General features: G+C 42.6%; 14 protein-coding genes across 14 annotated transcripts; 4 read left to right on the top strand and 10 right to left on the bottom strand.

The window, feature by feature from the left end:
• Positions 1–70: 70 nt before the first annotated feature.
• Positions 71–2,599, bottom strand: CDC48 (AAA ATPase cdc48; the record flags this gene model as incomplete). The annotated part of the gene is made up of 1 exon (XM_038921581.1): positions 71–2,599. The coding sequence occupies one exon, from the start codon at positions 2,597–2,599 to the stop codon at positions 71–73; it is 2,529 nt and encodes an 842-aa protein (XP_038777509.1).
• Positions 2,600–2,846: 247 nt separating this feature from the next.
• HNT1 (Adenosine 5'-monophosphoramidase) lies at positions 2,847–3,365 on the bottom strand (the record flags this gene model as incomplete). The annotated part of the gene is made up of 2 exons (XM_038921580.1): positions 2,847–3,241; positions 3,311–3,365. The coding sequence occupies 2 exons, from the start codon at positions 3,363–3,365 to the stop codon at positions 2,847–2,849; spliced, it is 450 nt and encodes a 149-aa protein (XP_038777508.1).
• Positions 3,366–3,526: 161 nt separating this feature from the next.
• On the bottom strand, positions 3,527–4,186 carry FOA43_001257 (uncharacterized protein; the record flags this gene model as incomplete). Its single annotated transcript, XM_038921579.1, has 1 exon — positions 3,527–4,186. One exon carries the CDS (start codon positions 4,184–4,186, stop codon positions 3,527–3,529), a length of 660 nt encoding a protein of 219 aa, XP_038777507.1.
• Positions 4,187–4,406: 220 nt separating this feature from the next.
• FOA43_001256 (uncharacterized protein) lies at positions 4,407–5,909 on the bottom strand (the record flags this gene model as incomplete). Its single annotated transcript, XM_038921578.1, has 2 exons — positions 4,407–5,596; positions 5,819–5,909. 2 exons carry the CDS (start codon positions 5,907–5,909, stop codon positions 4,407–4,409), a joined length of 1,281 nt encoding a protein of 426 aa, XP_038777506.1.
• Positions 5,910–6,623: 714 nt separating this feature from the next.
• On the top strand, positions 6,624–8,831 carry FOA43_001255 (uncharacterized protein; the record flags this gene model as incomplete). The annotated part of the gene is made up of 1 exon (XM_038921577.1): positions 6,624–8,831. The coding sequence occupies one exon, from the start codon at positions 6,624–6,626 to the stop codon at positions 8,829–8,831; it is 2,208 nt and encodes a 735-aa protein (XP_038777505.1).
• Positions 8,832–8,942: 111 nt separating this feature from the next.
• On the bottom strand, positions 8,943–11,471 carry EFT1 (Elongation factor 2; the record flags this gene model as incomplete). Its single annotated transcript, XM_038921576.1, has 1 exon — positions 8,943–11,471. The coding sequence occupies one exon, from the start codon at positions 11,469–11,471 to the stop codon at positions 8,943–8,945; it is 2,529 nt and encodes an 842-aa protein (XP_038777504.1).
• A 335-nt stretch (positions 11,472–11,806) lies between these two features.
• FOA43_001253 (uncharacterized protein) lies at positions 11,807–12,763 on the bottom strand (the record flags this gene model as incomplete). The annotated part of the gene is made up of 1 exon (XM_038921575.1): positions 11,807–12,763. The coding sequence occupies one exon, from the start codon at positions 12,761–12,763 to the stop codon at positions 11,807–11,809; it is 957 nt and encodes a 318-aa protein (XP_038777503.1).
• Positions 12,764–13,161: 398 nt separating this feature from the next.
• On the top strand, positions 13,162–19,860 carry FOA43_001252 (uncharacterized protein; the record flags this gene model as incomplete). Its single annotated transcript, XM_038921574.1, has 1 exon — positions 13,162–19,860. One exon carries the CDS (start codon positions 13,162–13,164, stop codon positions 19,858–19,860), a length of 6,699 nt encoding a protein of 2,232 aa, XP_038777502.1.
• A 101-nt stretch (positions 19,861–19,961) lies between these two features.
• On the bottom strand, positions 19,962–20,735 carry PNO1 (pre-rRNA-processing protein pno1; the record flags this gene model as incomplete). The annotated part of the gene is made up of 1 exon (XM_038921573.1): positions 19,962–20,735. One exon carries the CDS (start codon positions 20,733–20,735, stop codon positions 19,962–19,964), a length of 774 nt encoding a protein of 257 aa, XP_038777501.1.
• Positions 20,736–20,936: 201 nt separating this feature from the next.
• Positions 20,937–22,202, top strand: FOA43_001250 (uncharacterized protein; the record flags this gene model as incomplete). The annotated part of the gene is made up of 1 exon (XM_038921572.1): positions 20,937–22,202. One exon carries the CDS (start codon positions 20,937–20,939, stop codon positions 22,200–22,202), a length of 1,266 nt encoding a protein of 421 aa, XP_038777500.1.
• Positions 22,203–22,213: 11 nt separating this feature from the next.
• Positions 22,214–22,720, bottom strand: FOA43_001249 (uncharacterized protein; the record flags this gene model as incomplete). The annotated part of the gene is made up of 1 exon (XM_038921571.1): positions 22,214–22,720. The coding sequence occupies one exon, from the start codon at positions 22,718–22,720 to the stop codon at positions 22,214–22,216; it is 507 nt and encodes a 168-aa protein (XP_038777499.1).
• Positions 22,721–22,993: 273 nt separating this feature from the next.
• FOA43_001248 (uncharacterized protein) lies at positions 22,994–23,668 on the bottom strand (the record flags this gene model as incomplete). The annotated part of the gene is made up of 1 exon (XM_038921570.1): positions 22,994–23,668. The coding sequence occupies one exon, from the start codon at positions 23,666–23,668 to the stop codon at positions 22,994–22,996; it is 675 nt and encodes a 224-aa protein (XP_038777498.1).
• Positions 23,669–24,505: 837 nt separating this feature from the next.
• On the top strand, positions 24,506–25,282 carry FOA43_001247 (uncharacterized protein; the record flags this gene model as incomplete). The annotated part of the gene is made up of 1 exon (XM_038921569.1): positions 24,506–25,282. The coding sequence occupies one exon, from the start codon at positions 24,506–24,508 to the stop codon at positions 25,280–25,282; it is 777 nt and encodes a 258-aa protein (XP_038777497.1).
• A 52-nt stretch (positions 25,283–25,334) lies between these two features.
• FOA43_001246 (uncharacterized protein) lies at positions 25,335–26,186 on the bottom strand (the record flags this gene model as incomplete). Its single annotated transcript, XM_038921568.1, has 1 exon — positions 25,335–26,186. One exon carries the CDS (start codon positions 26,184–26,186, stop codon positions 25,335–25,337), a length of 852 nt encoding a protein of 283 aa, XP_038777496.1.
• Positions 26,187–26,983: the final 797 nt, after the last annotated feature.

The raw sequence follows: 26,983 nt of genomic DNA, 5'->3' as shown, positions 1-26,983 counted from the left end.
ACAGAAACAAACCAAAAAAACGAATCCAGAAGAAGAGTGTAGAACTTTAACGCTAACGCTTTCCCCTTCTTCAGCTGTATAAATCATCTTCATCATCTTCAACAGATCCAAAAGCTGCACCTGATGCATCACCAGTTCCAGCGGCCCCATTGGCACCATCGGCAGCTTCTGAAGCATCGCCATCAAAGTGGAAATGAGACATCTGTCCTCTTGCAGCCTGCATTTGTTGAGCATAAGCCTCATATCTTCTTAATTCGGCTGGAGACACAGATCTCTTGGCTGTTTTCATGGCTTCTTCGAAATGATGTCTAGTAATGTATGGAACAGGATCTGGACGCTCATCCTCCTCAACATCTTCGTCACCCTCGGCATCAACCTTCATCTCATCACCATTATCAGACTTTTCCTTTTCTTTATCTTTGGCCTCTTGCTCGTCCTCATACTGCTTCTGCGCTTCGATAGAGTCCTTGATGGCATATTTTGCAGCTCTTTGCACAATATACGATAAATCGGCACCCGAAAAACCATTACTAACTCTAGCAATGGCATTCAAATCGAGGCCTGGCTCCAACGGAGTCTTCCTTAACTGGGCTCGCAAGATCGACATTCTAGCAGCTTCGTCCGGCAAAGGAACGTAAATAAGCTGGTCTAAACGGCCCGGTCTGAGAATGGCAGGATCAATCTGATCAGGTCTGTTTGTGGCACCAATGATAAACACGTTTTTCTTGGAGTTCATACCATCCATTTCTGTCAATAATTGATTCACCACACGATCCGAGGCTCCACCTGCATCTCCCATATTACCACCTCTGGACTTGGCAATTGAGTCCAACTCATCCAAGAACACAACGGTAGGGGCAGCAGCACGAGCTTTGTCAAAGATATCACGAATGTTGGACTCAGACTCACCGTACCACATACTCAACAACTCTGGACCTTTAACAGATATAAAGTTGGCACTGACTTCAGTGGCCACGGCTTTAGCAAGTAAAGTTTTACCTGTACCAGGAGGACCAAAGAACAAAACACCTTTTGAGGGAGAAAGACCAAATTTGGTATATTGATCTGGATGCAAAACAGGATACTCAACAGTTTCACGAAGCTCCTGCTTGATACCATCAAGACCACCAATATCTTCCCAAGTGACATTGACGCTTTCGACGACAGTTTCACGCAAAGCAGATGGATTGGAGTTGGAAAGGGCAAATCTGAAATCATCCATATTGACGGCCAAAGAGTCTAAGACCTCAGTATCAATGTTCTCTTCTTCAAGATCTATCAAGTCCATCTTCTCACGGATTTGCTGCATGGCAGCTTCGGAACATAGAGACGCAAGATCAGCACCGACGTAACCGTGTGTTTCCTGAGCAATAGTTTCCAAGTCAACATCGTCAGCCAACTTCATGTTTTTAGTGTGAATCCTCAAAATTTCAAGACGTCCGGTAGCATCCGGGATACTGATATCGACTTCACGGTCAAAACGACCGAAACGACGAAGAGCGGGATCAATAGAGTTAGGTCTGTTGGTAGCAGCAATCACCACAACATTAGAACGAGCCTTCATACCATCCATCAAAGTCAACAATTGAGAAACCACACGTCTCTCCACTTCACCATTAGTCTTATCACGCTTAGGAGCGATGGAATCAATTTCATCGATGAAAATAATAGCAGGGGCATTCTTATCAGCTTCCTCAAAGGCCTTACGCAAGTTAGATTCAGACTCACCGGCCATCTTGGACATAATTTCTGGGCCATTAATTAGAAAGAAGAAGGCACCAGTTTCGTTGGCCACGGCACGAGCCATTAAGGTCTTACCTGTACCGGGAGGACCATACATCAAAATACCTTTTGGAGGTTTGATACCGATTACTTTGAACAATTGAGGATGACGAAGGGGAAGCTCCACTAGCTCACGGATCTGGGCCATTTGTTTTCTGCAGCCACCAATATCATCGTATCCGACTTCATTTAGATTATTTTCCTCATCTTCACGATTGATTGGTTCACCTTCAGAGTGAATGATGGTATCCTGGGAAACGATAGCATAATCTTCGGGTTCAACTTCAACCACTTTAAACTCAACCTGTCTCATACCACCACGAACAATGAAGTGATCATTCTTACGAACAGGACGATAGGCATCGACGAAATATGGTTTCAAGTACATGTCGAATAAAGAGCCCGTAAGACCTTCAATTGAATCAGCAATAGGCAAGACAGAGATTCTGGTGGCAAATTTGATCTCGGGACAGGGATGAATTGTGGCGATATCACCAAGACGAACACGCAAGTTGTTACGAGAGACACGGTTGATTCGGCAAACACCGTCCTCCATATCATCATCGGCCAAGGCAATCAAAACGGTATCCTTTCTCTTTTTACCCTTAACAAGGACAGCATCACCTCTGAATAACTGCAATTTCTCCATAGTGTTTGAAGACATAGAAATGATCGAATTGTCGTCATTTGTAGCATCGTCGACAATAAGGGCGTTATCCTTCTTTTTTCTTCTGAGGATGGCAGTGGCAGTAGAATCTTCAGGCACTACGTCTGCACCTGAGGCATCTAATAAAGGCTTCTTCTTGTGATCGACCATGATGCAAGAGAATAATTGATCAAGATGATAATATTTTCCAGGTAAAGAAAAGAGAGAAATGCAATCCAAGCCAAGAAGACAGGAAGGCAAAAAAAAAAATAATCAAATAATAAAGTTACATAAATTGATTCGACGTGGTATCAAAAGATACGAAAGGAAGAAAAAGTTGTCGCGGGCGAGGGCGATAAGCTATGTAAGCAGGCAGGGAAGATGCTAGAAGATAGGGGCGAGTAATTTATGTAAATGGTTAGTTGTTCACTTTGGCTGCCAATTCGTCGGCGTACTTCTTCAATTCTGCCATATCGGCCTTTTTGGCGGGCCATCCTTCTTCCAAACCTTCATCGACATTAGGCTTTGGAATCAAATGGAAGTGGACATGATCAACGTATTGATGAGCAATTCTACCATTGTTCTGCAAAACGTTATAACCTGTACCTTCTGGAGAGTCAATCTCGAGACCCAAAGCGCGGACCAATTTCTTGGTGACTGGAAGAATATCCGATAGGTATTCATCGGGTACATTATGCAACTTTGCACCGTGATATTTTGGAATTATTAAAATATGACCCTTGGTAGTAGGTTCGATGTCTAAGAACGAATAACTGTATTTAGTCTCATAGATTTTGAAAGAAGGGATTTCACCTAGTAAAACGTGTTAGTATTGGAGATTCCAGGGGTGACGAGGAAGGGTAACGACAGAACTCAACTTACCCCTAATAATCTTGCAAAAAATGCAAGAAGCATCCAAGGCAGCAGAAGTTGACATGATTGGACAATTGATCAATACGTTGTGATTACTACAAACAATCTAGATAAGAAGAGTTGACTAACCTACTGCCTGTGACCTATTTTTATTTGCTCTTCTACCACCACCACCACCACTTTTCGCGACCATTGAGAGATATATATACATTTGATGTACATAAATTATATGCCAACCATACTTCCTACATGTCTTGCACCCATACTCGTTAGCACGCTAAGGCCCTGAGCACCAAAGGGAAAGTAACTTAATGTATAATAAGCGACGGCAAAGATTTCCACTATGCCCATAATCAAGGTCAAGACCGTCGATTTAAGTATGGCTGCACAATATAGCGTTCCAATGACGCTGCCGAAGAATACCACTGTAAAAGGTAGCCTTTCCTTGGAGATCAAATGCCGACAGTAGTCTGCAGGACCTTGGAGACATCCAAAGCTAAGAACAAAAAGGATCGAGCCTAAAGTCCAAAGCATGGCGAATTTACGCGGCTTTAACGTAAGCACTGGGAAAAGCAGAATACCAAGGCCAAAGCATACCAGGGAACCCAAAATAAAGAGAAAGAATCCAACTGTACGTTCAAATCTGGACATCTGGAACCAGGATGGCTCTTCCTGGGGTAAATCTTGGTTTGTAAGTGGTAGAACGTTATAGGCCTGTTCGTAACCGTCCTGGAGAGAATCCGCAGCGGCAGAAAATAACGACTTGGCACGGCCAGCCAAGGCTCCCATAGGCCCCGTGGCTCCAGTAGGCGAACCTAAGGATCCAGACGGTGATCCTGAGCTGGTTCGCCAGTTGGAAAGGAAATCAGCGCTGGAATCTGACATGGCAACGGTGGAAAGATATATAGTGATGTTACTGACGAATGAGTTTATGCGACTCCATGAATTCTAGGATTATTACTGCGCGCTCAGCATGCCGCGGCCTATTCTAAAATCCCACCAGGGACCCACAAGAAACCCACCGGGAACCCATCGGGAACTCATCCCACTACTAATACTTACTGACCCTTACATTAACTATACCTATCCGATCGGACCAGCCAACCTATTCTTCCCCATAATTATCGTATTGCACTTCTGGTCCCCCTGGCGGCGTTGTGTTAAGAAACTCCTTTAAATAAGCATCGGGGTCTTCTCCACCCTTCAATGGACTGTCCGAACTCAACGCAAACGGACTCGTAGTATTGGAATATGTTGTCGACGACACCGTGGGAGCAAACCCGAGACTCCCTATCTCCTGCTTCACTCTACCACCTTCAGGCCCGTTCAACTTGCCCTCCGGTACAGGAACTCCCGTTTCCACTAGTGTGGTAATCTTTGATGCCAATAACCCTTTACGGTCCTCCTGCATCAGCAGAATGTCTTGTAAATACTGAATGTAGTCCACTGACTTTGCTAGAATTGTACTCTTGTTGGCTCGTATCTCTTTCTTCTGTTGACTAGTCTTCAGTTTGGAAATGTCGCACAGAATAGAAGGTGGAATCAACGTCCCCAACTCTCTAATCTTCTCCTTAATGAGGTCTCTTCTCCTTCTTTCCACAGCATTATGAAGCTCTCTTCTTCTACTGAGCTTTCCTTCTTTAGACATTGCATTCTTGGGATTCAGATGCGATCCTACAGATGCGGGTGATCCAAACGCTTTCAAAGAAGGCGAGTTCATAGGCGAATTCAAGTAATTCTCATTGTAACTGCCTTGAAATGACCCATACGGAGATTCCGCCAACCCATCATACGTTGATGCCGGTGATAGCATATTGTTTAAGGATGTTCCCAATTGTGACGTATAGCTCTTACCCAACTGATTGCTAATAGATCCAGATCTTTTACTCATTGGTGGAGCCTCCGAAACAGGCCTTGGTGAAAAATACTGAGAATTGGTTCCGGAAGACAACCCCTGATTAGATCCATAGGCCTGTAATGCAGCTGCATCTGTCGAAATTGGACTGGCAAAGTTGTTTTCATCGTCCAGATTCAAGCTCTTACTATTTGTCTGACTGGTTGTGTTGCTGCTCAAAAAGAAGTCATCTGCTTTGAAGCTCGGCACCGCCTGAGCTCCATATGTATCCATATTTGCAATCTGTCCGTTACTGGTTCCAGTTTTCGCTATGCTGTTGATTTGACCGTGGACATTGCCACTGAAGTTGAGGCTTTCAGCCAAATTAGAGATGTCTGCAGGTAAATTCGGTCCCGTATATGGGGAAGCGCCGTCCCCGCTCAATCCGTAATCATCAACAGCTCCATTTGAGCCGTTGGAGCCACGGGGGCCATGGGAACCAAGGGACCCACGAGAGCTACGTGAAACGCGGTTGAAAGAAGAACCATTCTCATTGTACACGGCATTGCTGTTATAAGATTCAGCTCCTGGACCTAGTCCCGGGCCCGGACCGGTGTATATAGCATAACCACCATAGATATCAGAGTTATCACCAGGCACACTGGACGCGTTCCCAGGAATACTGGCCAGGTCACCAGGGGTATTGACGACACTTCCCTTATTATCGCCGTTGTAATTGTCAACGTACTCTTCGAGGGAGTCCAAAGAATCCATAGGCGAATAAACTTAGTCGACGGATAGAAGAAATGAAGCAATACAAAATGAAATTGACTGAATAATTCGACGCCTTCTAATGAATACTAGCTAGAATAAAGCTGCCGGCCACTGATAAATAAGAAAGCAGTTTATGCGCACGACAAAAGGTGCTTAAAGTTGGTACAACTAATTTATGTGCCGCGAATCTGAACGCGAAGCGAGAGAGTTCCGACTAAGACCGAGAGAAAAAGTTTCTTCCAGGAAATTGGGACGGGTGATGAGAAATGAGCGGGGGGGGGAAGAGGGGGAAAGGTGGCTGGACAGCACAGCCGAGGAAACTACCAATAGAGCTAAAGCCAAAGGTCAATGGAGAATGGAGTCAAGGAAGCCAATGGAGCCAATGGGACCAAAAAACCCAGCAAGCTTCAACGGAGGTAACTTTCTTCCTCATTGATGCATTTAACAGTCTTTGCAAGTCGTCATCTTCTTGGTCTGTACGTAGCCCTGATGGAGTAAACTTAGTCGATGTACATCTTTACACCACAGCGCGCGTTACGGATACTGAAATTTATTGCCCGATCGCGTTGACGGTCCTTGCGTGGATATACACATACATCTTTTTGTTTCCTTGTCAAGTTTGGAGCTATCCCCATTGAATGATTTGCTCGATCTGAAAACTATATCCTGTGTAAGTTGAAGCAGGCTTTATTTTTTTTCTTCTGTTAGATGAAAATGCAACGAGGTCGCCCTAAAAAGAGAAAGGTTACTGCGAAAGTGGTCAATCCACGTGAAGAGACAGATTTTACCGAGTATTATGACAATTTGAATGGAGAGGATGTGTTGGACGTCAAAGTTATTGAAGGACAGACAGAGAGCAAAGCCACTCATGATGTGATCTCGTCTACAGCTCTTTTGGACCAATTATATGAGGATACAGCTATTCGCGATTACGTAAGCACTAGAAAGTTACATGATAAGGAGATTTTGGACAGATTGAAACGACCTTGTTTCCGACATATAAAGGGTACTAATGATTGCGAAGAGTCTCTGGAGTCTCCGTCCAGAAGGTATATGAAATTGGGCTATCACGATATTCATTCCCGTAAAGGGGGAAAGAGGAGTACAGAGACGTATACCAGACCAGACGAGGGAAACTATGGACTTGTGAAGGGTGGTTTGTTATATAATGATTTGTTCCGGGTACTCTATGACATGGATGAACAGGATAAGCTCTTTGTGGAGCATATAAACAAGCTAAGAGACAAGAAAGGGTTGAATCCAACCAGTTATGAGCTGTTTGAAACATCCATGACGTTTTTAGAGATGCAGGACTTCTTTATTGAGCAGCTCCTACCACCTCCAGCAAAGAATCAGAACGCTGCAAATGAAAGACAGATTATTAGAGCTTCTATGTACGGATCAGATGATGGGAAGGGAGTATCTCCGGAAGAAGATCAATGCTGTGCTGTGTGCAATCGTAATGATTGCGACAGTTCTAACGCCATTGTCTTCTGCGATGGCTGTAATATTGCTGTGCATCAGGAATGCTATGGAATTCCATTTATTCCAGAGGGTCCATGGCTTTGTAGGCGATGCCTTATCTCCAGGAATCAGAACCAACGGTGCCTTTTTTGTCCCAGCACAACGGGCGCATTCAAACAGACTGACAATGGTTACTGGGCGCACGTGATTTGCGCTTTATGGATCAATGAATTGTACCTTGCCAACCCTATTTACATGGAGCCCATAGAGGGTATTCAAAACGTGCCGAAGAATCGATGGAAGTTAACATGCTATATTTGCAAGAGAAGGGTGGGTGCATGTATTCAATGCTGTCGAAATTCGTGCTTTTTGGCATATCATGCGACATGTGCGAGGCGTGCAGACTTGTATCTACGTCTGAAGAAAGGTATCAAAGGAGCTATCGACAATCAGTCCACGCTGGTAACTTTTTGCGATAAGCATACACCTAGGGAGTGGGCATTAACCCATGGAACCCGATTGGGAATTGAGAAAACCAGACTTTTCTATTCTTTGAGCAACATCAAACGTCGTTCCGAAGAGACCAATCGGATATCAGTGACATCTGACATCAAGAAGGAGTTAACTAATACCAAGAGCTATCTTTTCAGATGGTCTACTCACAAAGGAGCACCTGTAGTTCCCATATTATTCGTTAAGAGACTGCAGGAATTTTTCAAGAAAGAACACCTTGATATCCAGGGGTGCCTTGAATTCGCCATTTTGGTTTCTAAGTATTGGACGTTAAAAAGAGAGGCCAGCAAGGCACCATTAATACGACGACCAGATCCGAGTAACTACAGTTCTTTAACAGATGAGCAAGTCGAAGAGAGATTTACAGTTCTGAATAAAATCAAAGAGGATGTGCTGAAGTTGACCGACATTTCTGAGAGTGCAGTGAAACATTCAGAGGTCTCGAAAGCTCTCAATGATGAGATCATCAATCAAGCAGAGCTTATTCACTTTCCTCAGCTATATGCGGTAGACAGTTTAGGCCAACTGCTACTGAAATGTGACAAATCTAACGTTTTGAGCAATGCCTTGCAGGATAAGGATCTGAACTCTCAGGGAGTTCCAAGTGGACAGGAGATCATCGAAAAGATAGCTCTACATCAGTATCAGACTACGCAGACATTAATAAACGATATTGAAAAGTTGACTGATTATGTCGTCACTCACGAAAGCAAAAGCTCCGGAATATATCGGCTACTCAAATCAACTTGGGGCAAAATGAAAAAGAGAAAATACACGGAAACTTTGAGGATGGAGAAACTTGCTGCAGACACGGGCATCGAAGATTTGAAGGAACGTAAGCGAGAAGGTCTTCAGACTAAGAAAACGGAAGACAAGGGTAAGATGGTCAGAGAGGATGCACCTACATCGAAGGATATCCCTATAGCCAAACGCTTGAGAGAATAATGACAATTAGTGCTAATTGAGTTTTAAAAGGTCTTAAATTGATAAAAAAAGGACAAGAGTAAAGAGCGCTCATAAAGAATAAAGCACCCTAGTATTAAAAAGAAAAATTGCTTACAATCTGTCGTAATATTCCTCGTAACTTGGAACATCCTCCTTCATTCCTCTTTTCTTTCTGGTTTCATGAACAATCTCACCGGCTTTAGAGGTGCTATCAGTTGGGTCACCAGTCATGGTAGCGTAGTGATCGAAGATCATCTGTGGGAAAGCTTGGCCACCGGTAGCCTGTCTCAACTCACCGGTGAAACCAAAGGATTCATTGACAGGTAAGAAAGCCTTGACAGTGAACAATGGAGTACCAGGTCTCTGCTCTTCAGAAATAATCTGACCTCTCTTCTTGTTAAGAACAGAGTAGATACCACCGATAGCAGTTTCAGGACACTGAACCTCAACCATAAAGACAGGTTCCTGAATTCTTGGCTCAGCCAATAACATGGCAGCAAATGTAACTCTTCTCATGGTTGGCATAATCTGACCAGCACCTCTGTGAATAGCATCAGCATGCAAAGTGACATCCAACATGTTGTATCTGATACCTCTCATCTGCTCACCAATAACTGGACCTTCCTTAGTTGCCCACTGGAAACCGGAATTGACATGATCCTTGATTTCATTCAAATACTGAACAGCCTTGGTCGAGTCAACAACAACATTTGGACCTTGACCGTCAGGACCGAAACACCAGATCTTTCTGGCATCCGTGACATCCCAACCGTAATCATCAGCCATCTGTCTAGCTCTGACCTTAAGATCGGCTCTGACATTCACCTTACCATTCTCGATACCCACAGTACACTCTTCAGTCATAGGCTCGGCCCTCAAGTAAATTCTGTTATGCTTATTAGGAGACTTGGACAAAGCAGTCTTAGAAGACTTGGCAGCGACAGTCTCTCTGTAGGAAACAACAGGAGAAGAAACCTTCAATGGAACACCAGCATGGTCCTGCTCCAAATCCTGCAAACAAACCTCCAAATGTAACTCACCAGTAGCAGCAACGATATGCTCACCAGACTCAGACATGTAACATTTGACACAAGGGTCAGACTTGGATAACCTCTTTAAACCCTCAACCAACTTAGGTAAGTCGTTACCGTTTTTAACATCAACGGCAACCTCGACAACGGGAGAGACAGAGAATCTCATCACCTTCATATTGTAAGCGGACTCATCGGTGGTCAAAGTACCACTCTTCAACAAGTATTGATCAATACCGACCAAACCAACAATATTACCGGCTGGACAGTCGTCAATGGCCTCGACAAAACGTCCCATCATCAAAACGGTTCTCTGGATAGCCTTGACAAACAAGTCATCCTTCTTGCCAGGTATGTAGTTAGGACCTTGGATTCTAACCTTCATACCGGATTTAACGGTACCGGCGAAGATACGACCAAAGGCGTAGAATCTACCCTTATCAGAGGTAGGAACCATCTTGGAAATGTACAACATCAAACCTGCTTTAGGATCACAGTTCTTGATGGCAATGCAGTTAGCGTCATCCTTTGGACCTTCATACAAAAGCTCTGCTCTGTACTTCTGAGCAGTAACTGGAGATGGCAAATGTAAGATGATCATCTCCAACATAGCATCAGCGGCAGGTAAGAACTTTCTCATGACGACCTTCATCAATGGCTTACCTTCCAAGTCCTTCTCATCACCCTTCAACTGGACTCCCAATTTCTCGATCATAAGTCTGGCATTCTCGACCTTACCGTTCATGATGGCATTAATAAGTTTGAAAATAGGGTCCAAAACAAACATATTGAAAGATCTCTCCAAAGTATTGCCCTTGTGGTCGGTACCCTTGTTGGTCCACTTCTTGTTCTTAGGGTTGAAGAAATGATCACCCCATAATCTGGCCATCATCTTCTGTCTGTCAACACCAAATTTGCTGGAGTACTTGTCAGCAAATTCTCTAATGGTGAAAGCCCAACCGTGCAAACCAGAACCGAAAGCAACGGTTCCCTTGTAAGGATAGACCTGAACATCACCAAGAACTTTGTCCTGATAGGTGGAGATGACAACGTTAACAGACTCGATAGTTCTGGAAAAAATTTGGTACAACTCTTCCTTGTCAACCTGCAATTCCAAAATAGCTCTATCAACCTTGTTGATAATCAAAACAGGCTTGATACGTTCACCTAAAGACTGTCTCAAAACGGTCTCGGTCTGGACACAGACACCTTCAACGGTATCCACAACAACCAAAGCACCATCGGTAACTCTCAAAGCGGCAGTAACCTCTGAAGAAAAATCAACATGACCGGGGGAATCAATCAAGTTAATCAAAAAACTATTACCTATGGTCTCACCTTCGATCTCCTTAACGTCATCGTCAGTCATCTCAGCGTAAAGAGAGATGGCAGTAGACTTAATGGTAATACCTCTTTCCTGCTCATCCTTTCTGGTATCAGTATATCTGGCCTCACCAGCTTTACCGGCAGAAATAATACCAGCTCTCTGAACCAAAGAATCGGTCAATGTAGATTTACCGTGATCCACGTGAGCAATGACGGACATGTTACGGACATTCGTAACCTGGTCCATCAAAGCTCTGATTTGCGCAACTGTGAAGTTAACCATCTCGAACTATAATACTTGTACTATCTTGAGTTTTGGTTGAAATATGAACTCTGTAGCTTCAGATGGAAAACCTTTAAAGACTTTCAAAAAGAGCGTACTAGTATTAAATTAATAAGAAATGAATACCCCTTCTCTCTATACCGATGAAAAAAATTTTCAGTCTTTTGTTTTTTTCCTCCAAATTTTTTTTTGTCTTCACGACTAATTAATATCCCTCACCACAGGTAATCGGAAGCCTGATGAGGTTCCCGCTCTCGTGGGGAAAAAAATTTTCATATAATTTTTTTTATTTTTCATTATCAGGGTAAGCTTACGTAATAAAGATACTAAAAGTATTAAGCCATCAACCAGACCATCACTGCCTGAAGAACGAAGGAGTAGATAAACAAGAACTGGGTTCTGAGCCTTTTACTTGCAGCAGAAACAGTTCCACTTTCCAAGCCACCAGGTAGAACCACGTATCTAAGAGATCTCATAAGAAAGAATCCTAAAGAAAACACCAACACTAGGAAAAACACAATCACTATGAGATAAGAATTGACAGTGTTTTTGAAGATCATCAATAACAAAGTAGTGACGAACTTGTAACCGCTGTAACTAACCAAGTCCCATATCTTGCTGTTTTTTGAATTGATTGCCAAGGTATAAAATGACAATTTCAAAAGTAAAACGTCCATTAAGTAAAAGGCCAACGTTCTAGTTAGTGCGTAGCCCAACAATTGAGGATGAAAGTCACCATGGAAACCCGAGAAGACTGCCCAAAGAAGAATGTACGTTACTAGAGCCATTGACGGTATATACAAATCAGGAGCATTGATATCATCTCTCGGTGTTGCGTAGATTTCTACAGCATTACCCTGGGCATCTGTGGTCGATCTGAACTGCCTTATCCAAGTCTTGTTTCTATATGGAACTAGAATCAGCAAGAGTTTTTGAAGAACGTACGAATTCGACACTTTGAAGTAGTATTTGATGTTCTCGTCGCTAACTAGTAGCTTCAAGTTCTGTTGCATGTACTGCTGAGATGCATTGAATGCTGTTTGGCCGAAATGGAGTCCCATCTGTGCGGTAGAATCGTTCATAATGTTATTGAAATTCAACTGAGTGGGTGTTCCTGTTCCAGCACGGCCTACACCATGTTGCTGTTGTTGTTGTTGTTGATGTTGCTGTTGCTGTTGCTGTCGACTCTGAGAAAGAAAAGGTTGTTTAGAGGAAACAAACGGAGTAGGGTAAACACCGTTAGGATCCAAAGAACCCGCGTTCTGCTCTGGCTGTGCGTAGGGATTGTACATATCTAGATATAGACGGATAGAAAGAGGTTGTTGGTGTGCGAGGAAAAGAAATAGATCAATTCCGCGCACTTGTAACTTCTCAGACCGAAAGTCGATTTCGCGAACCTCTAAGACGAAGCGAGTAGGTTCTTAAGGCTAAGGTTTTGCATGTCAGAGGATCTGAAAGCCGGTTAACTAAAGTCAACTTGCCAGACCGAGGTCTGACATATTGTTTTCTGGCTTTTCGTAGTTCCTTGTCTGATGCCTCGGGTAACTGTAATGAACGTGTCTTTTTTATGGACGAATCGACCCGTCGAGTCTCTTTCAGACTTTACGCGTCTGTTGCAATCAAAACGCGTCGTTCCTTTTAATTCTCTGTATAGCCCATCTTCTCTCATTCTATTCTGTCTGACCATCTGATGATGCCGGCTTTACAAAATAAAGGAAACCTTAGAAATGGTGGCGGAGCTAGATACGTCAGTAGACCGGGTCCTTACGGCTACAGGAAGGAGAAGGTTGAAACTAACTATAATAACTTCAATCAAAAGTATACAAGATCATCAGAACCTATGGCAGGATACGCAGACACGAAATTTGAGGCAGTGAAGGAAATCGATCGAATGGATTCCCTTGTTGGATTTGATCGATACGAGTCTGGCCCCGAGAAGACTGGATGGTTGGTCAATTTCCACACCACTACGATCCCTAATGAGGACATAATACAGGGATGCGTTGGTGTTGACTACTACTTTTTAGACGAAGAAGGAGGTTCTTTCAAAGTCACTATGCCCTATGATCCTTATTTTCTGGTGAAATGTCAGGAAGGTGCTGAGGGTGATGTTGAAGAATATTTAAGGAAGTTCTTAGAGTCTACAGTAAAGAAGGTGGAGCAAATTACTAAGGATGATCTTCGGCAGCCAAACCATCTTCTTGGCATTCGCAGAAGGCTACTCAAGTTGAGTTTCCACAACATTACGGATTTGCTCGAGGCTCGAAGGGTGTTGCGACCGATTGTTGAAAGAAACAAGCAAAGTAAAGAGAGCAACGATATCTACAAATCGGTTAACTTAAACTACAACACATTAATGAAAGTGGATGAAGATATCGGTGAAGATGAAGATAGTTCAAACGCTAATGAATCGCATCATACGGATCCTTCTGAATTGATCGAAGAGCTCAGGGAATATGATGTTCCGTTTCATGCTCGTGTCTCCATTGATAAGGATATCCGAGTGGGTAAATGGTACGATATTGAAGCAGATCATGATCATGTTAAATTCACCGAACGTAAAGATAAGATTGCATTTGCCGATCCAGTTGTTCTTGCTTACGATATCGAGACTACAAAGGCCCCACTCAAATTTCCGGACAGTGCCGTTGATCAAGTGATGATGATCTCCTACATGATCGACGGCGAGGGTTATTTAATTACCAATAGAGACATTATTGGTGAGGATATACAGGATTTTGAGTACACTCCTAGACCTGAGTATCCAGGTTCGTTCACCATTTTTAATGAACGTAACGAAAAAGCCTTGCTTGAGAGATTCTTTGAGCATGTTAGAGAGACCAGACCAACAGTTATTGCCACATTCAATGGTGATTTCTTTGATTGGCCTTTTGTTGAAGCGAGAGCATCATATCATGGTATAGATATGCATAATGAGATTGGCTTTGCTCAGGATAGCGAGGGTGAATATAAGTCGACTTATTGCTCTCACATGGACTGCTTCCGTTGGGTGAAAAGAGACTCTTATTTACCTCAGGGTTCCCAGGGTTTGAAAGCCGTTACTACAGCAAAGTTGGGTTACAATCCTACAGAGTTGGACCCCGAGTTGATGACTCCATATGCATACGAAAAGCCACAGACATTGGCAGAGTACTCTGTGTCTGATGCTGTCGCTACCTATTATCTTTACTACAAATACGTGCATCCATTCATCTTCTCTCTTTGTTCTATTATTCCTTTGAATCCAGACGAGGTGTTGCGTAAAGGTACTGGTACCTTGTGTGAGATACTTTTAACCGTTCAAGCTTATACCCATGACATTGTCCTTCCCAACAAGCATACTGACCCTCTAGAAAGATTTTATGAGGGACACTTGATCGAGTCTGAGACGTATGTGGGTGGCCATGTTGAGTCACTTGAAGCTGGTGTGTTCCGTGCTGATTTAGATTCAGATTTTAAGATCGATCCAACTGCCGTCGACATGCTCTTAGACGATTTGGAATGTGCACTAAAGTTTGCCATTACTGAGGAAGGCCATCAGAAGCTGGAGGATGTTACCAATTTTGACGAAGTTTACCAGGATGTCAAGAAGCAGCTACTGGCCTTCAAGGAGCACACTAAGATTCGGGAACCCCCTGTCATTTATCATGTCGATGTTGCTTCCATGTATCCCAACATTATGCTATCGAACCGTTTGCAACCAGATTCTATGAAGTCCGAAGAAGATTGCGCTGCCTGTGATTTTAATCGACCAGGAAAGAAGTGCGACAGACGATTATCGTGGGCATGGAGAGGGGAGTTCTACCCTGCTGACACCAGTGACTATAATATGATTAAGAATGCAATGCAGAGCGAAACGTTTTCCCCACGAAAGCCAGGATTACCCAACAGATCATTTGACGAACTTTCTTACTCAGAGCAGTCTACATATTTGAAGAAACATGTTTCTGATTATTCGAGAAAAGTTTATCATCGTATCAAGCAATCCAAGATTGTTGAAAGGGAGGCTATCATTTGTCAGCGTGAGAATCCTTTCTACGTTGATACCGTTCGTTCGTTCAGAGATCGTCGATACGAGTTCAAAGGGTTGGCCAAATTATGGAAGAAAAAGCTCAAACAGGTCAACAATACCAACAAGCATGCTTTGGACGAAGCCAAGAAGATGGTAGTGTTGTACGATTCAATGCAATTAGCACACAAGGTTATCTTGAATTCCTTTTATGGTTACGTCATGAGAAAAGGTTCCAGATGGTATTCTATGGAGATGGCAGGTGTCACCTGCCTCACTGGTGCCACCATTATTCAGATGGCTAGAGCATTGATCGAGAGACTAGGCCGTCCTCTAGAGTTGGATACCGATGGTATTTGGTGTGCATTACCTAAAAGTTTTCCGGATACTTTCGACTTCAAGCTGAAGAACGGAAAAGTCACTTCTACCACCTATCCATGTTCGATGTTAAACTACATTGTTCATAAGAGGTTTACCAATGATCAGTATCAGACGATGGTGGACCCCACAAAGAAGAAGTACGAAACTCACTCCGAAAACACCATTTTCTTTGAGGCAGATGGCCCCTACAGGGCCATGATTTTGCCTACTTCAAAAGAGGAAGGCAAAGGTTTAAAGAAAAGATATGCTGTCTTTAACTTTGACGGATCTCTAGCCGAATTGAAAGGTTTCGAGTTGAAAAGGCGTGGTGAGTTGCAGTTAATTAAGAATTTCCAATCAGATATCTTCAAACTTTTCCTTGATGGTGATACTCTTGAAGCTTGTTATGCTACTGTTGCTGATGTGGCAAATCGGTGGTTGGATGTTTTGGAGAGTAGAGGTAAGATGCTAGAAGACGAGGATTTGATCGAGTTGATTTGTGAGAATAGAAGTATGTCGAAAGCGTTGGTGGAGTACGGCAAACAGAAGTCCTGCTCCATTAGCACGGCTCGCAGATTGGGTGAATTCCTAGGTGAGGAAATGGTGAAGGATAAAGGTTTGGCTTGTAAGTATATTGTTGCTGATCGTCCAATTGGATCTCCAGTTACTGAGAGGGCCATTCCTACTGTTATCTTCTCCTCAGACTTTGCAGTGAAACAGAAGTATTTAAGGCGTTGGCTAAAAGATCCTGGCTTGGACGATTTCGACCCTAGATCTATTATCGACTGGAGTTACTACCGTGAAAGATTGGCCAGTTCCATTCAAAAGATTATCACTATTCCTGCTGCTTTACAAGGTATCAAAAACCCTGTTCCAAGAATTGCACATCCTGACTGGATGCAGAAAAGGATTGACACAATGAATGATAAGTTGAAACAGTCCTCTTTAACTAGTTTCTTTGGTAAGGCACCTCCTGGTTCCAAACCCGTCATGCATGATATCGAAGATTTGGGAAAAGTTTCGACCGATGGAAAGGCACCGAAAATAGCTCGTGTACTTTCTAGAAAGAAAAGACGCCACGGTGAGAAAGAGAACGAAGAAGATGAAGATCAGCACATACTCAGGCAGCCTCTGCCAGATCCTGCAGATGACTACATTGGTTTCCTCAAGTACGAGAAGGTGAAATGGAGGCTCCAGGCGAAGGAAAAAGAGAGAAGAGAGAAGCTTTTTGGCCGTAGTTTCCAGATATCCGATCAAAGTGCCGTTTCCGGATACATTAAGCGTCGTGCAGAGACGTATGCCACCACGACATGGCAAATTATTCAGTACAGATTTGACCAAAGTCACCCTGGTGACCTTAAGGTGTTTGCACTAATTGGCGGTAAGATTCAGACTATGATATTGCATATCCCAAAGAAGATCTATATTAAGTTCAAATCTGGGAACCTCCCCGACGGAAGCATTGAAGGGTGTGAGGTGTGCAAGTCAGCTGAATCGCTCCCTACTGGCAGAGATAATTATAACTTATTCAAGCTGATTATGCCAGAGTCTGTGTTCAAGAATGAAATGAATAAACCTGATACTATACTCAAGAGTTCCGCAGTAGAAGGCATCTATGAAGCGAACATTTCCGCAGTTGATAGAGCAATTATGGAATTAGGAACGTGTGTGAAGTTCGACGATAAGAAGATGCACCTTCTGGCAAAATCGTTTGAGAAAGGATTTGATGCTGAAAGTTTAAAGACATTCCCAGCGGACGGCTACCTGAATAGGTTCTCCATGGGAATCTTGTACTTACTTCACATCATCTCCAATGGCTATGAGATCTTCACTTTGTTTAGATCGACAGAACCCTCTGCCTATATGTATGTGTTAAAAGCTTCTGCCCACGCGCAACAGCTTCCTCCTAAAATGGGTGCATACTATAGAGATATGTTCAAAGCAAAGAAGGATCTGCTTGACAAATATTACGGAATTATTGACTATGCTCCAGAGATCTCATTTGAAACACATTATTTCACTGATATATCGAGGCTTCATCGCAAGTTGAACGCTCGAATTGGCGCTATCAATGAGCATAGTGCATCCAAGTATTTGCTTGCCATTCAATCACCCTATCCAGCAAAGCTCAAGAAGATCTTCAAATCGTCTTGGGAAATGCCTACGGTGATGATGAATATTGGCGAGATTAAAGTAAGTGCACTTTCCTGGCACGCATTGATAATGAAGAGGATTGTGAACCATTATTTATCTCTTTCCAGCTGGCTCAGTAAACTCATGGAGTTGTCACGTTACAGCAATATTCCACTCTGCAACCTGAAAGTCGATACGATGGGTTACCTCATCGACATTGAATATGCTAGGCGTCTTAGCAAGGCTGGCATTATCTTATGGTGGTCTCCTAGTTCAGCGCCGGACTACGGTGGGTCAGAGAAGGATATGGCCGTTTTTGAGTCTGACGAATCGCTTCAATTTCCACATTTCAATCATCCTGAAGTATATGAGTCTGTCTGCTTGGAACTTGAGGTAAAAAATTTGACTGTCAATACGATTCTAACTTCTTCTTGGATCAATGAAGCTGAAGGTGTGTTCATTTCTGAATCAGGAGAAAAAAGTAACAAGGATGATTCCGGTGTGGATACTTTTGCAGATGATTCGTTCAGTGGCCCTGCTTTAGCTGTTCTAAGAGGATTGGTGCGGCGTTGGTGGGATGATGCTATCAAGGACAATTCCGAGGCTGATTCTATGGTTCACGCTTTCATCAGTTGGTACAGTAATCCTTTTTCCTTCTTATACGATTCGTCATTGCATTACCACATTCACAACTTGACCAAGAAGTCTTTCGTGCAGTTGCTTGGCGAGTTTAAAAAGACAGGTGCCCGCATCGCTTTTGCAGACAGAAACAAAGTTATTTTGAAGACCTCAAAGACCGTTGTAGAGAATTCTTATGCATACGGCCAATATCTAGTGTCGAGTGTCAGATCGAAGCCTCTATTCAACTTACTTGAATTGAATATTGTCAGATACTGGGATTTGTTAATATGGATGGATAAATTCAATTATGCAGGGAGCTTCTGTAATGAGATCAGGGGAGAGGATGAACAGAAACTTGAGTATGTGTCAAATTGGCAGGTTAAGAACTATTTACCGATTATCATGCAAGGAGAGTTCGACGATTGGGTGCTTTTGTTTCTTGATGCATTTGCCAAGGACCGGGAAAGGGATGGTCACTCCAGTCAGAGCGCTCAGGGGGTCGTTTCACCAAGGAGAACACAGATCACACAGATCCTGAAGCAGCACAAATTCGACGGCAGGAATGGCGATGGAGAAAGTATGGACATGAATGAGATCGAAAATGGCGTGTGTGAATTCTTCCGTAGCCCATTGTTGAAGCGTATTAAGACGTTGATAAGCAAGCAAAATGAAATGCTATTAGACCCCTCGATGCAGCAGGAGTTTGAGTTCCCCAAGCTTGCCGGTTCTTACTTGAATTCAACGAATCCAACATTAGAATTGGTCAAGAGTTTGTGCCATATTCTCAGCTTGTCAAAAAGGAGAAATCTTGAAGTTCGTATGCTTCGTCGTGAGTTACTTTTGCTCTTTGAGGTGAAAGAGTTCAGTGAAGAAGGTACTTTCAAGAATCCGTCCACGTCCCTCGTAATTCCTCAGGTTATCTGTGATTACTGCGATTATACCAAGGATATAGACGTTTGCAGGGACTCCGAGGAAGTGACATTCCGGTGCAATTCATGCCATAGGGCGTACAACAAGTTGATCATCGAGGAAAAGTTGATAAATGAGTTGGAGAGGGCCATCGCCAAATATCTCAGTCAGGACTTGAAGTGCAGCAAGTGTGGAAGAATGAAGGACCGAGAGATCAGCCTTCACTGTGTATGTTCAGGTGACTGGGCGGCTACAATGAACAGAACGCACATCTTACGTAGAGTTCGAATTTTCCAGAATGTCGCTGATGCCTATCAATTCAGACTGCTTAGAGATGTAACGGAAGAATTTATATGAAATGGAAAATAATATTGGTTAGTACTATTCTAGTTATAATTATAGTTATCGGTGAGATAGAAAAGCGAGTGCAAGCAGAGTAGACGATTAGCGTTAGAGACTCAGTACCTCTCTTTAAGACGAGAAGCCATGGTTCTCAAGTTACCGTACACTTTACCAGGAGGAGAACCCAAAATTAAACTCATTACAGCCTCTCTGGCCATTTTAATATGTGAGAAACCTCCCATAATGTGCACTTTGGAATCAGCCAATACTATTCTCGTTCTGGTGGCATTTTCTATAGCAAATTTGGTACGACCATCCTTACCGGCGATACGACCAATTGCACGAGAAAGATGATCACCATGTAGACTTTTCACGTCTTGAATTTCAAATGTTTCAATATACAAGTCATCCAACCGAAGCAAAGCAATGGCATCATCAAGATCAAAGCCTAATGCAAAGGCATGGACGAAATCAGCACCTTTCTGAAGAGCGCCGGGATCCACAGTCTTCTTACATGTTCTTAGCTCCACGTGCTTTCTTCTCAAGTTCATTCTCACTTGTAACTTCAAATGTTCCACTAGAGCAGGATAGATCTTGATCCAGTTACTTTTCAATGGGCCTACTCTGTGTGGAGGTATAGCCACTTTTCTAGACTCCAATTTAACCGTCATTCCTGAAGCTGCCTGTGACTGAAATTTGGGCTTTCCTGATTCATCTAGTACGATTCCCGCTTTTGGTTTCTTCTCTTCAGCTGTCTCTGCTGGAGTAGCATTACTCACTGTATCCACATCAATCATAATATCATCATCTTTTTCCGCCGTCAAAGCTTTTGGAACTGCTGCTACAGCAGATTTATCTCGAACGGTCTTGACTGCTGTGGGAGCTACCATATTGAATAGTAATGAAGTAACGGATAGACAATGGGTACAAAGATAGGGACAAAATGAATAAAAAAAATTTGCGATTAGAGAAAAAAAAAAGGAAAAAAAGATGATGGATTCGGGCGGTGCAGCTGATCAAGAAGCATTAAATAAGATATTCTGGTAAATTCATTGGCTTATTAACATCGAGTTTAGTTTGAAGCATTGAAAATGCTGAAAAGTGCACTGAGGGGCTTCCTAGGAATACGGATAGGAATAGAATTTGCTCAAAGGGCGTCGATCGTTAGCCGATCTGCAATAGTGATCAGCTTGCAACAGAGATCTCGACTGAGCTCCTTCACAAAAAGTACCGTTGATGATGCTCGACTGGATGGTGCTCGATTGGATGCTGATTCGACATTTTCCACAGAGAAACTCAACATTCAGAGAATGAAGAACTTAGTCAGGTTGGCGGAAAGGGATTTTCTAGATGTGAGGATCACTAAGATCGATAATAAACGGGCTTTCGAGATATTGAATACGTGCAAAGTATTTCAAGATTCCGTTTATCAGTATGAGAAGCTTCGTCCAGAGAATAACCCACTTATTAAAGAATCAAATGATCTTATTAAGAGGATACTTAAGAGTGAGAGAGTTGATTTCAATGAAGAGTTACTACGAAAGTTGTTTACTCTTGAGCCTAAGTATCCTACATTAAAGGCCATAGTAGAAGCATATTACTCCAGGGGCTCAGAAATATTCATTAGTTCTGATACTGCTATGATTCCATTTAGAAGACTAGTATGGGACGCGGAATTTCAAGACGCTTTGAATTATGTTGAAATCACTACTGGCTCCCAAAGATATTTCGATCATAGAAAGTCTCTAATAAGGAAGTACGTCTCGTACTTTGGAGGAACATTGTTTGGACTAGTAGGTGCAATTCATGTTGTCGTTAAATTATTTTTTCCTGAACTCGTATATGCTGGAACAGGAGGCACTATATATGGCATATATGGAGTGTATGCCATGATAGTGAGTTATTTTGTGAACTGTGGGTTCCTTGCAGTTATATCGTTCTCTTCTAAGGGTATGGAGAACGGTTCGTTGTTATTTAAGCACGGAACTATGCCTTGGGACTGGTACCAGAAAGTGGACCAGATGAAAATGTGTGCAAAAGTTCTGGAAGCCGATGCTGCCATCCATGGAGTGGAAGGATTTGCCACAAGGGAAGTTGTGTCCAGGATAAATTCGATGGGATTCGACGTGAATGAGCCAGAACAGGAGGTTATGATGAGACAATACTGGTACTCTTCTGGAGAGGGATTTGTTTGGGTGGAACCCGATTTAGACCCTGCTGAATTGGAATGGTGGAACCATCTTGACCAAGTGGGTGTGAAGAAATTCTGGGATGCAGATTACCAGAAGTTGGAGACGAACCAAAGTACGGAGGAAGAGTCTGATGAAGGTGAAGAATTAATATTACCTGATAAATAGTGAAGTACAAATTATGATCCATTGACTGCTTGGTCGTAGGAAGGTAGCTGAGCAGGCTGCTGCTGGATGGACAATGCCATTTCCGGATCATTGACTTGACCACCAGTCCAGTTTCTCTCGTACAGATTTCTGAAAATGTTCCTCTTAGATCTGGGTATAGAAGCTAAGGTGATTTGCTGTTGTCTTCTTTGCAGAAGATCTCCTAGGTTTCGATTTCTTTCCACCTTCTTTTTGAGGTATACATATGTCCAGCGAGCATAGTGGGCTATCATGACGATGATGAGCAAGTAAAAGACAATACTTCCTAGCAAAGACACAGTGTCACGGGATATCCATGAAGAATGGTCTTGACCGTCTCGGGGAGCAGCGTATACGGTACTTCTGATAGAATCTGTGGAGCCGGTCTCGACAGCCTCACCAAACTGCTCAGTCCATTCGCCATGAGGTATTTCACCTGAATTGGAATTATCTGGTAGCTCAACTGCAGCAACTGGTGGGGCATTAAGAGCAGCATTCATATTGAGAGCAAGGATTTCAGTATGCAAAAGGAAAAAAGGACTCGATGAAGGTTGAAATTTTGATGGCAGCCCATCCATCGATTTATAGTCTACATAAAGGAACTGGTTCTGCTTAGATCGATCTATTCAGAACATTGCCGGAAAATATGAAAATGCATTAATAAATAAATAGCCATTCAACAGAATAGAAATGCAGCAAGACGAAAAAAAATACCAAAAGACCCCAGAATAGAAACCATGAATTTACGCTTGAGATATAGTCAACCAACTCTATCATAGCGCCGTAGTCTTGTTCGGTAAGGATCCCTTACCTCCTTGTCGTTCCTGTTGTTCTTGTAACTTCTTGGCTCTCATCTTATTGAAACTCTTACCACTTATCCAGAACTCCAGAACATAATTGAAGAAGAAATCATCTTCTTTATCAAAGGCTTTAAGAACCTGTTCGATTCGACTTTTCATCTCGACATCATTTTTGGCCAAGTTACTAAGTAGTCTTAGATATTTATCAAGAGGACCATTTCTACTGAAGCCACCAACAGCATTCCCTGAGATAAACTGTAAACCAGAAATAGGAGTATTAGGAGTGATCATCATAGAAGATGCGGAACTACCAGACACCACAGTGGGAAAAAGCATCATATTAGAGTAATGATTGGCAACTATCTTGCTCAGGTCATTAAAGTTGTAAAGGTTCGTGTATCTATCACTTATCTGATTATTATTGGCCATGAATTGAAGGTTATTAGCGTTCAAGTTGAAAAAACCCTTCCTTTGTGTTAAAATGTACAACTCATCCAACTTATCGAATATTCTGGAGCTCTTGTCGAACTTATCAAGACGAGTTAAGAGGTTCACCAATTTAGGATCATTAGGAGTAGTAATCAGAGAGGCAAATCGTTTCTGCGTTAGAGGAAGAATTCGAGATATAAACCTGCTAGAGGGGAGCATGATTTTGATTTGATGTGAGAAGAACTGTTCGAGAAAAAAGGTGAAACCACAGAGTAGAAACGTTTGTTGTGGTAGGAAGGAGATATTCACTCAATAACAAATCAGACTGCCTCAGAAAGAAGAGAGGCAAAAAAAAAATGAGAAGGGCCTGGCTGAGAGTCACGGCGGCGACGCGTACAGGGAGGAAGCGCCACAGCTACTTCCTCACACCGGCAAGGGATTAAAAGGGATTCTACTAAAGATATATCATTTATCTGTCTATCTATTGTTTAATAAGCGTTGCAGAATAAGCCTTGCAGAATAAAGGTTGCAGAAAAAAGTTGTTCATCAAGTGCTGCTTAATCAGATTATTGACATCGTCACTATATTATTGCATCGAATTCAGGTACATATTCCTTGAAGAGGTATAACCAGTACTAGAACCACCCTAGTAAATCTAGATTTGACAAAGAGCATTTATTTTGGAGCTAACAGAGGGTACTAAACTCTTTACCAAGTAATAGACCGTGACTCTGTTTAAGGTGCCAAAATAAAACGGTCGTGACATCTGATCACATTCACGTGACTTATTTACGGAGTATTCACAACCGTTTTGCTTCCTGGTTTTTGTTTTTCTAATGGCTGCATCTAAAAGGGTGTGAGTGAGCGAGGCTTCGGTGGTGAGATCGGAGTTTACATCCGAGCTACATCACTCTTCAAATTAGAATTATTTAGGACTAAAATTTATCGGGCTCACCTGAGCATCTTGACAGATTATATAAGTAGGGGTGATTGTATCATTTGATAGAGCTGTTTAATCGATCAATTTTTGATCTGTAGATTTTTTCTTTAATCAAGATGCCCCAAATTATTATACTTAGACATGGTGAATCGGAGTGGAACAAATCTAACAAATTTTGCGGATGGGTTGACATTCCGTTGAGTGTCAATGGTAAAGACCAAGCTCTCAAATCTGCAGATCTCATACTACAACAGACCAACATGAAGATGCCCGATGTCTGCTTTACCTCCAGATTAACACGAGCCAATCAAACTGCAGAAATTATTCTTGATAGATTGAATAGGTTATACATTGATACATATAAGACGTGGAGATTAAACGAGAGACATTATGGTGCTTTACAAGGACGTGATAAAACTGAGGTATTGAATGAATTTGGCAAGGAGAAGTACATGTTCTGGAGAAGAGCTTTTACTGGTTGTCCTCCTCTATGCAAAGAGGACGCAAAATGCAGATGTGTCGATGGTCGTTATGCTATTGATACTGAAGACGAGCAAAAAATGGGACTATCTGGTGAATTACCTAGAGGAGAATCCCTTAAAATGGTGATTGATCGCCTCATGCCTTATTACAGGCTTGTTATTGAGAAGCATTTGTCCCAAGGCCGTAATGTTCTTATAGTGACACATGGATCGGTAGTGAGGGCTTTATTGAAGGTTCTTTACGAAATTGGTGACGATGCAATTTCGCACATTGACATTCCTAATGGTATTCCTATCAGGATTGACTTGGATCCGGCCACGTTGAGACCGGCTTCGGAGAAATGGGTCTACTTGGACCCGGAGAGAGCCAAAGTCGAGGCAGAAAAGGTGCGTTTACAGGGATTTAAGTAAATATGTAATGCGATACAATGTATTGAGTATTTATGCATCGATGCAGTTACTCCTATGCGCAGGAGCACCATCTTTCATTACACCAACCTCTGACGGTAAACTGGTCTCCGTTGGCCAACCTTCCGTAAGGAGGAATTGACTTCTTTGACTTCGAGTCAAAATCGTTGATATTCAACCAAGGCATGAATTTGCCTTGGGTTCTCACCAGGCAGGCTCCTGATCCAGCAGAAGTCTGGGGTTTCTCGAGTTGCTGAACATAATGTTTCTTCGTATACTGAGGTAGGTCATCTCTAGGTGGTAAAATTACGTTTTTCCATAGCTTATCTCTGGCCAAAAGAGACAATTTCAGTGTTTCTCTAAACTGCTTGGCATTCAAAGAGTCCTCCTCACCATTGTCTCCGACTATGTATTCATTCAAGAACTTGTCGATTGATTCACAACCGCTATCGAGAAACTCTTGCTGATACAAATCCAGTTCCTGGTCAGAGATCTTCAAGTAGTTTCTGAGTCTGCACGAGTAGTCCAAAGCGTAAACCTTGAGGAATTCCGAATTGATTCTAGGTTCTCTTGCCTTTGTGGCAATATTTCCAGACATTGGGTGCATTTTTTCCACCACAGGTAGAGTACTGAGAACAGTTTTGAACGTCTTCAATTGGATGTCATGGAACTGAGAACGAGATTCGTCACACAGTTCTTGAACAGATCTCCAATCAAAGTCCACAACGGTCTGTTGTTGAGGCAGTTCCAAGTAAGAGATCTCCTTGAAGACCTTTTCATTGAATCTCCATATGCTAGAAGCGACGGAAGCCAACGAAGAACTGCTGAATTTATGTATAATGCGATAAAGTGATTCATGATGAAGTACAGATGCAGTTGTGGGGATAGAGAGAATAGCAGATGGCATCGATATCTGGGTAAAAGCCAACGGATCACAGTTTTTTGGAACCGGTTCAGCAGCAGTGAGACAACTTGAAGAACCACTATGAATAGATGACGAACTCACTGAGGATATTGATGTTGAGTCATCACATGAACAGTAAGATGCTGAACAGCAACGAGTTAAAGCAGAAGAAAGAAGAGAGTTAGGCGAAAATGAGGTCGACGTGGAAGATGTAGACGACGATGGAGATGAACATCTTGTCGAGGACGTTGATATAGAACTCTTTAGAGAACGACTATACGAAGAGTATCTCTTGGAAAGAATCGCAGATTGCAAAGATGGAGGCGTAGAGATGGGTGTAAAACTGGCATGATTCTGGAACGAGTAGAATCTATTATCGGTAGATGATTTCTTCGACTGATAGACAGGAAGACAAAACGTGACCGGTTCTATTGGCTTAGAAGATCCAGAAGATACAAATAAGCAGCTTCGTTCACAATTCATCTTAGAGACCAGTGTAGTGAAGAAGATACGGAAAGAAAGATAGTATTAGAAGTCCAATATAATGCTAATCTATATGTTTTTTCATCTCTCCTTGAAAATGCTACTACTCGACATATAAAAGATCCCGGAAAAGAAATCACGACCAGTGACTAAAACGGCTCCTGCCCATTTCAGGTGATTATCGTTTGTCTATACCTAATCGGGAACCTCGCCATGTCAAAATCTATTGTTGGACACTTTAGCGGAAGTTCCCGTTTCGCGACTCGGCCTTTAAACAAATAAATTGCGCGCGAAAAGTGAGCTGAGCGCAAAAAAAA

The sequence above is a fragment of the Brettanomyces nanus genome, chromosome 1, assembly GCF_011074865.1.
Source record: "Brettanomyces nanus chromosome 1, complete sequence".
Taxonomy (NCBI): Eukaryota; Fungi; Ascomycota; class Pichiomycetes; order Pichiales; family Pichiaceae; genus Brettanomyces; species Brettanomyces nanus.
The sequence above is the reverse complement of the archived record's forward strand: the minus strand, read 5'-3'. Positions and strand labels throughout refer to the sequence as shown.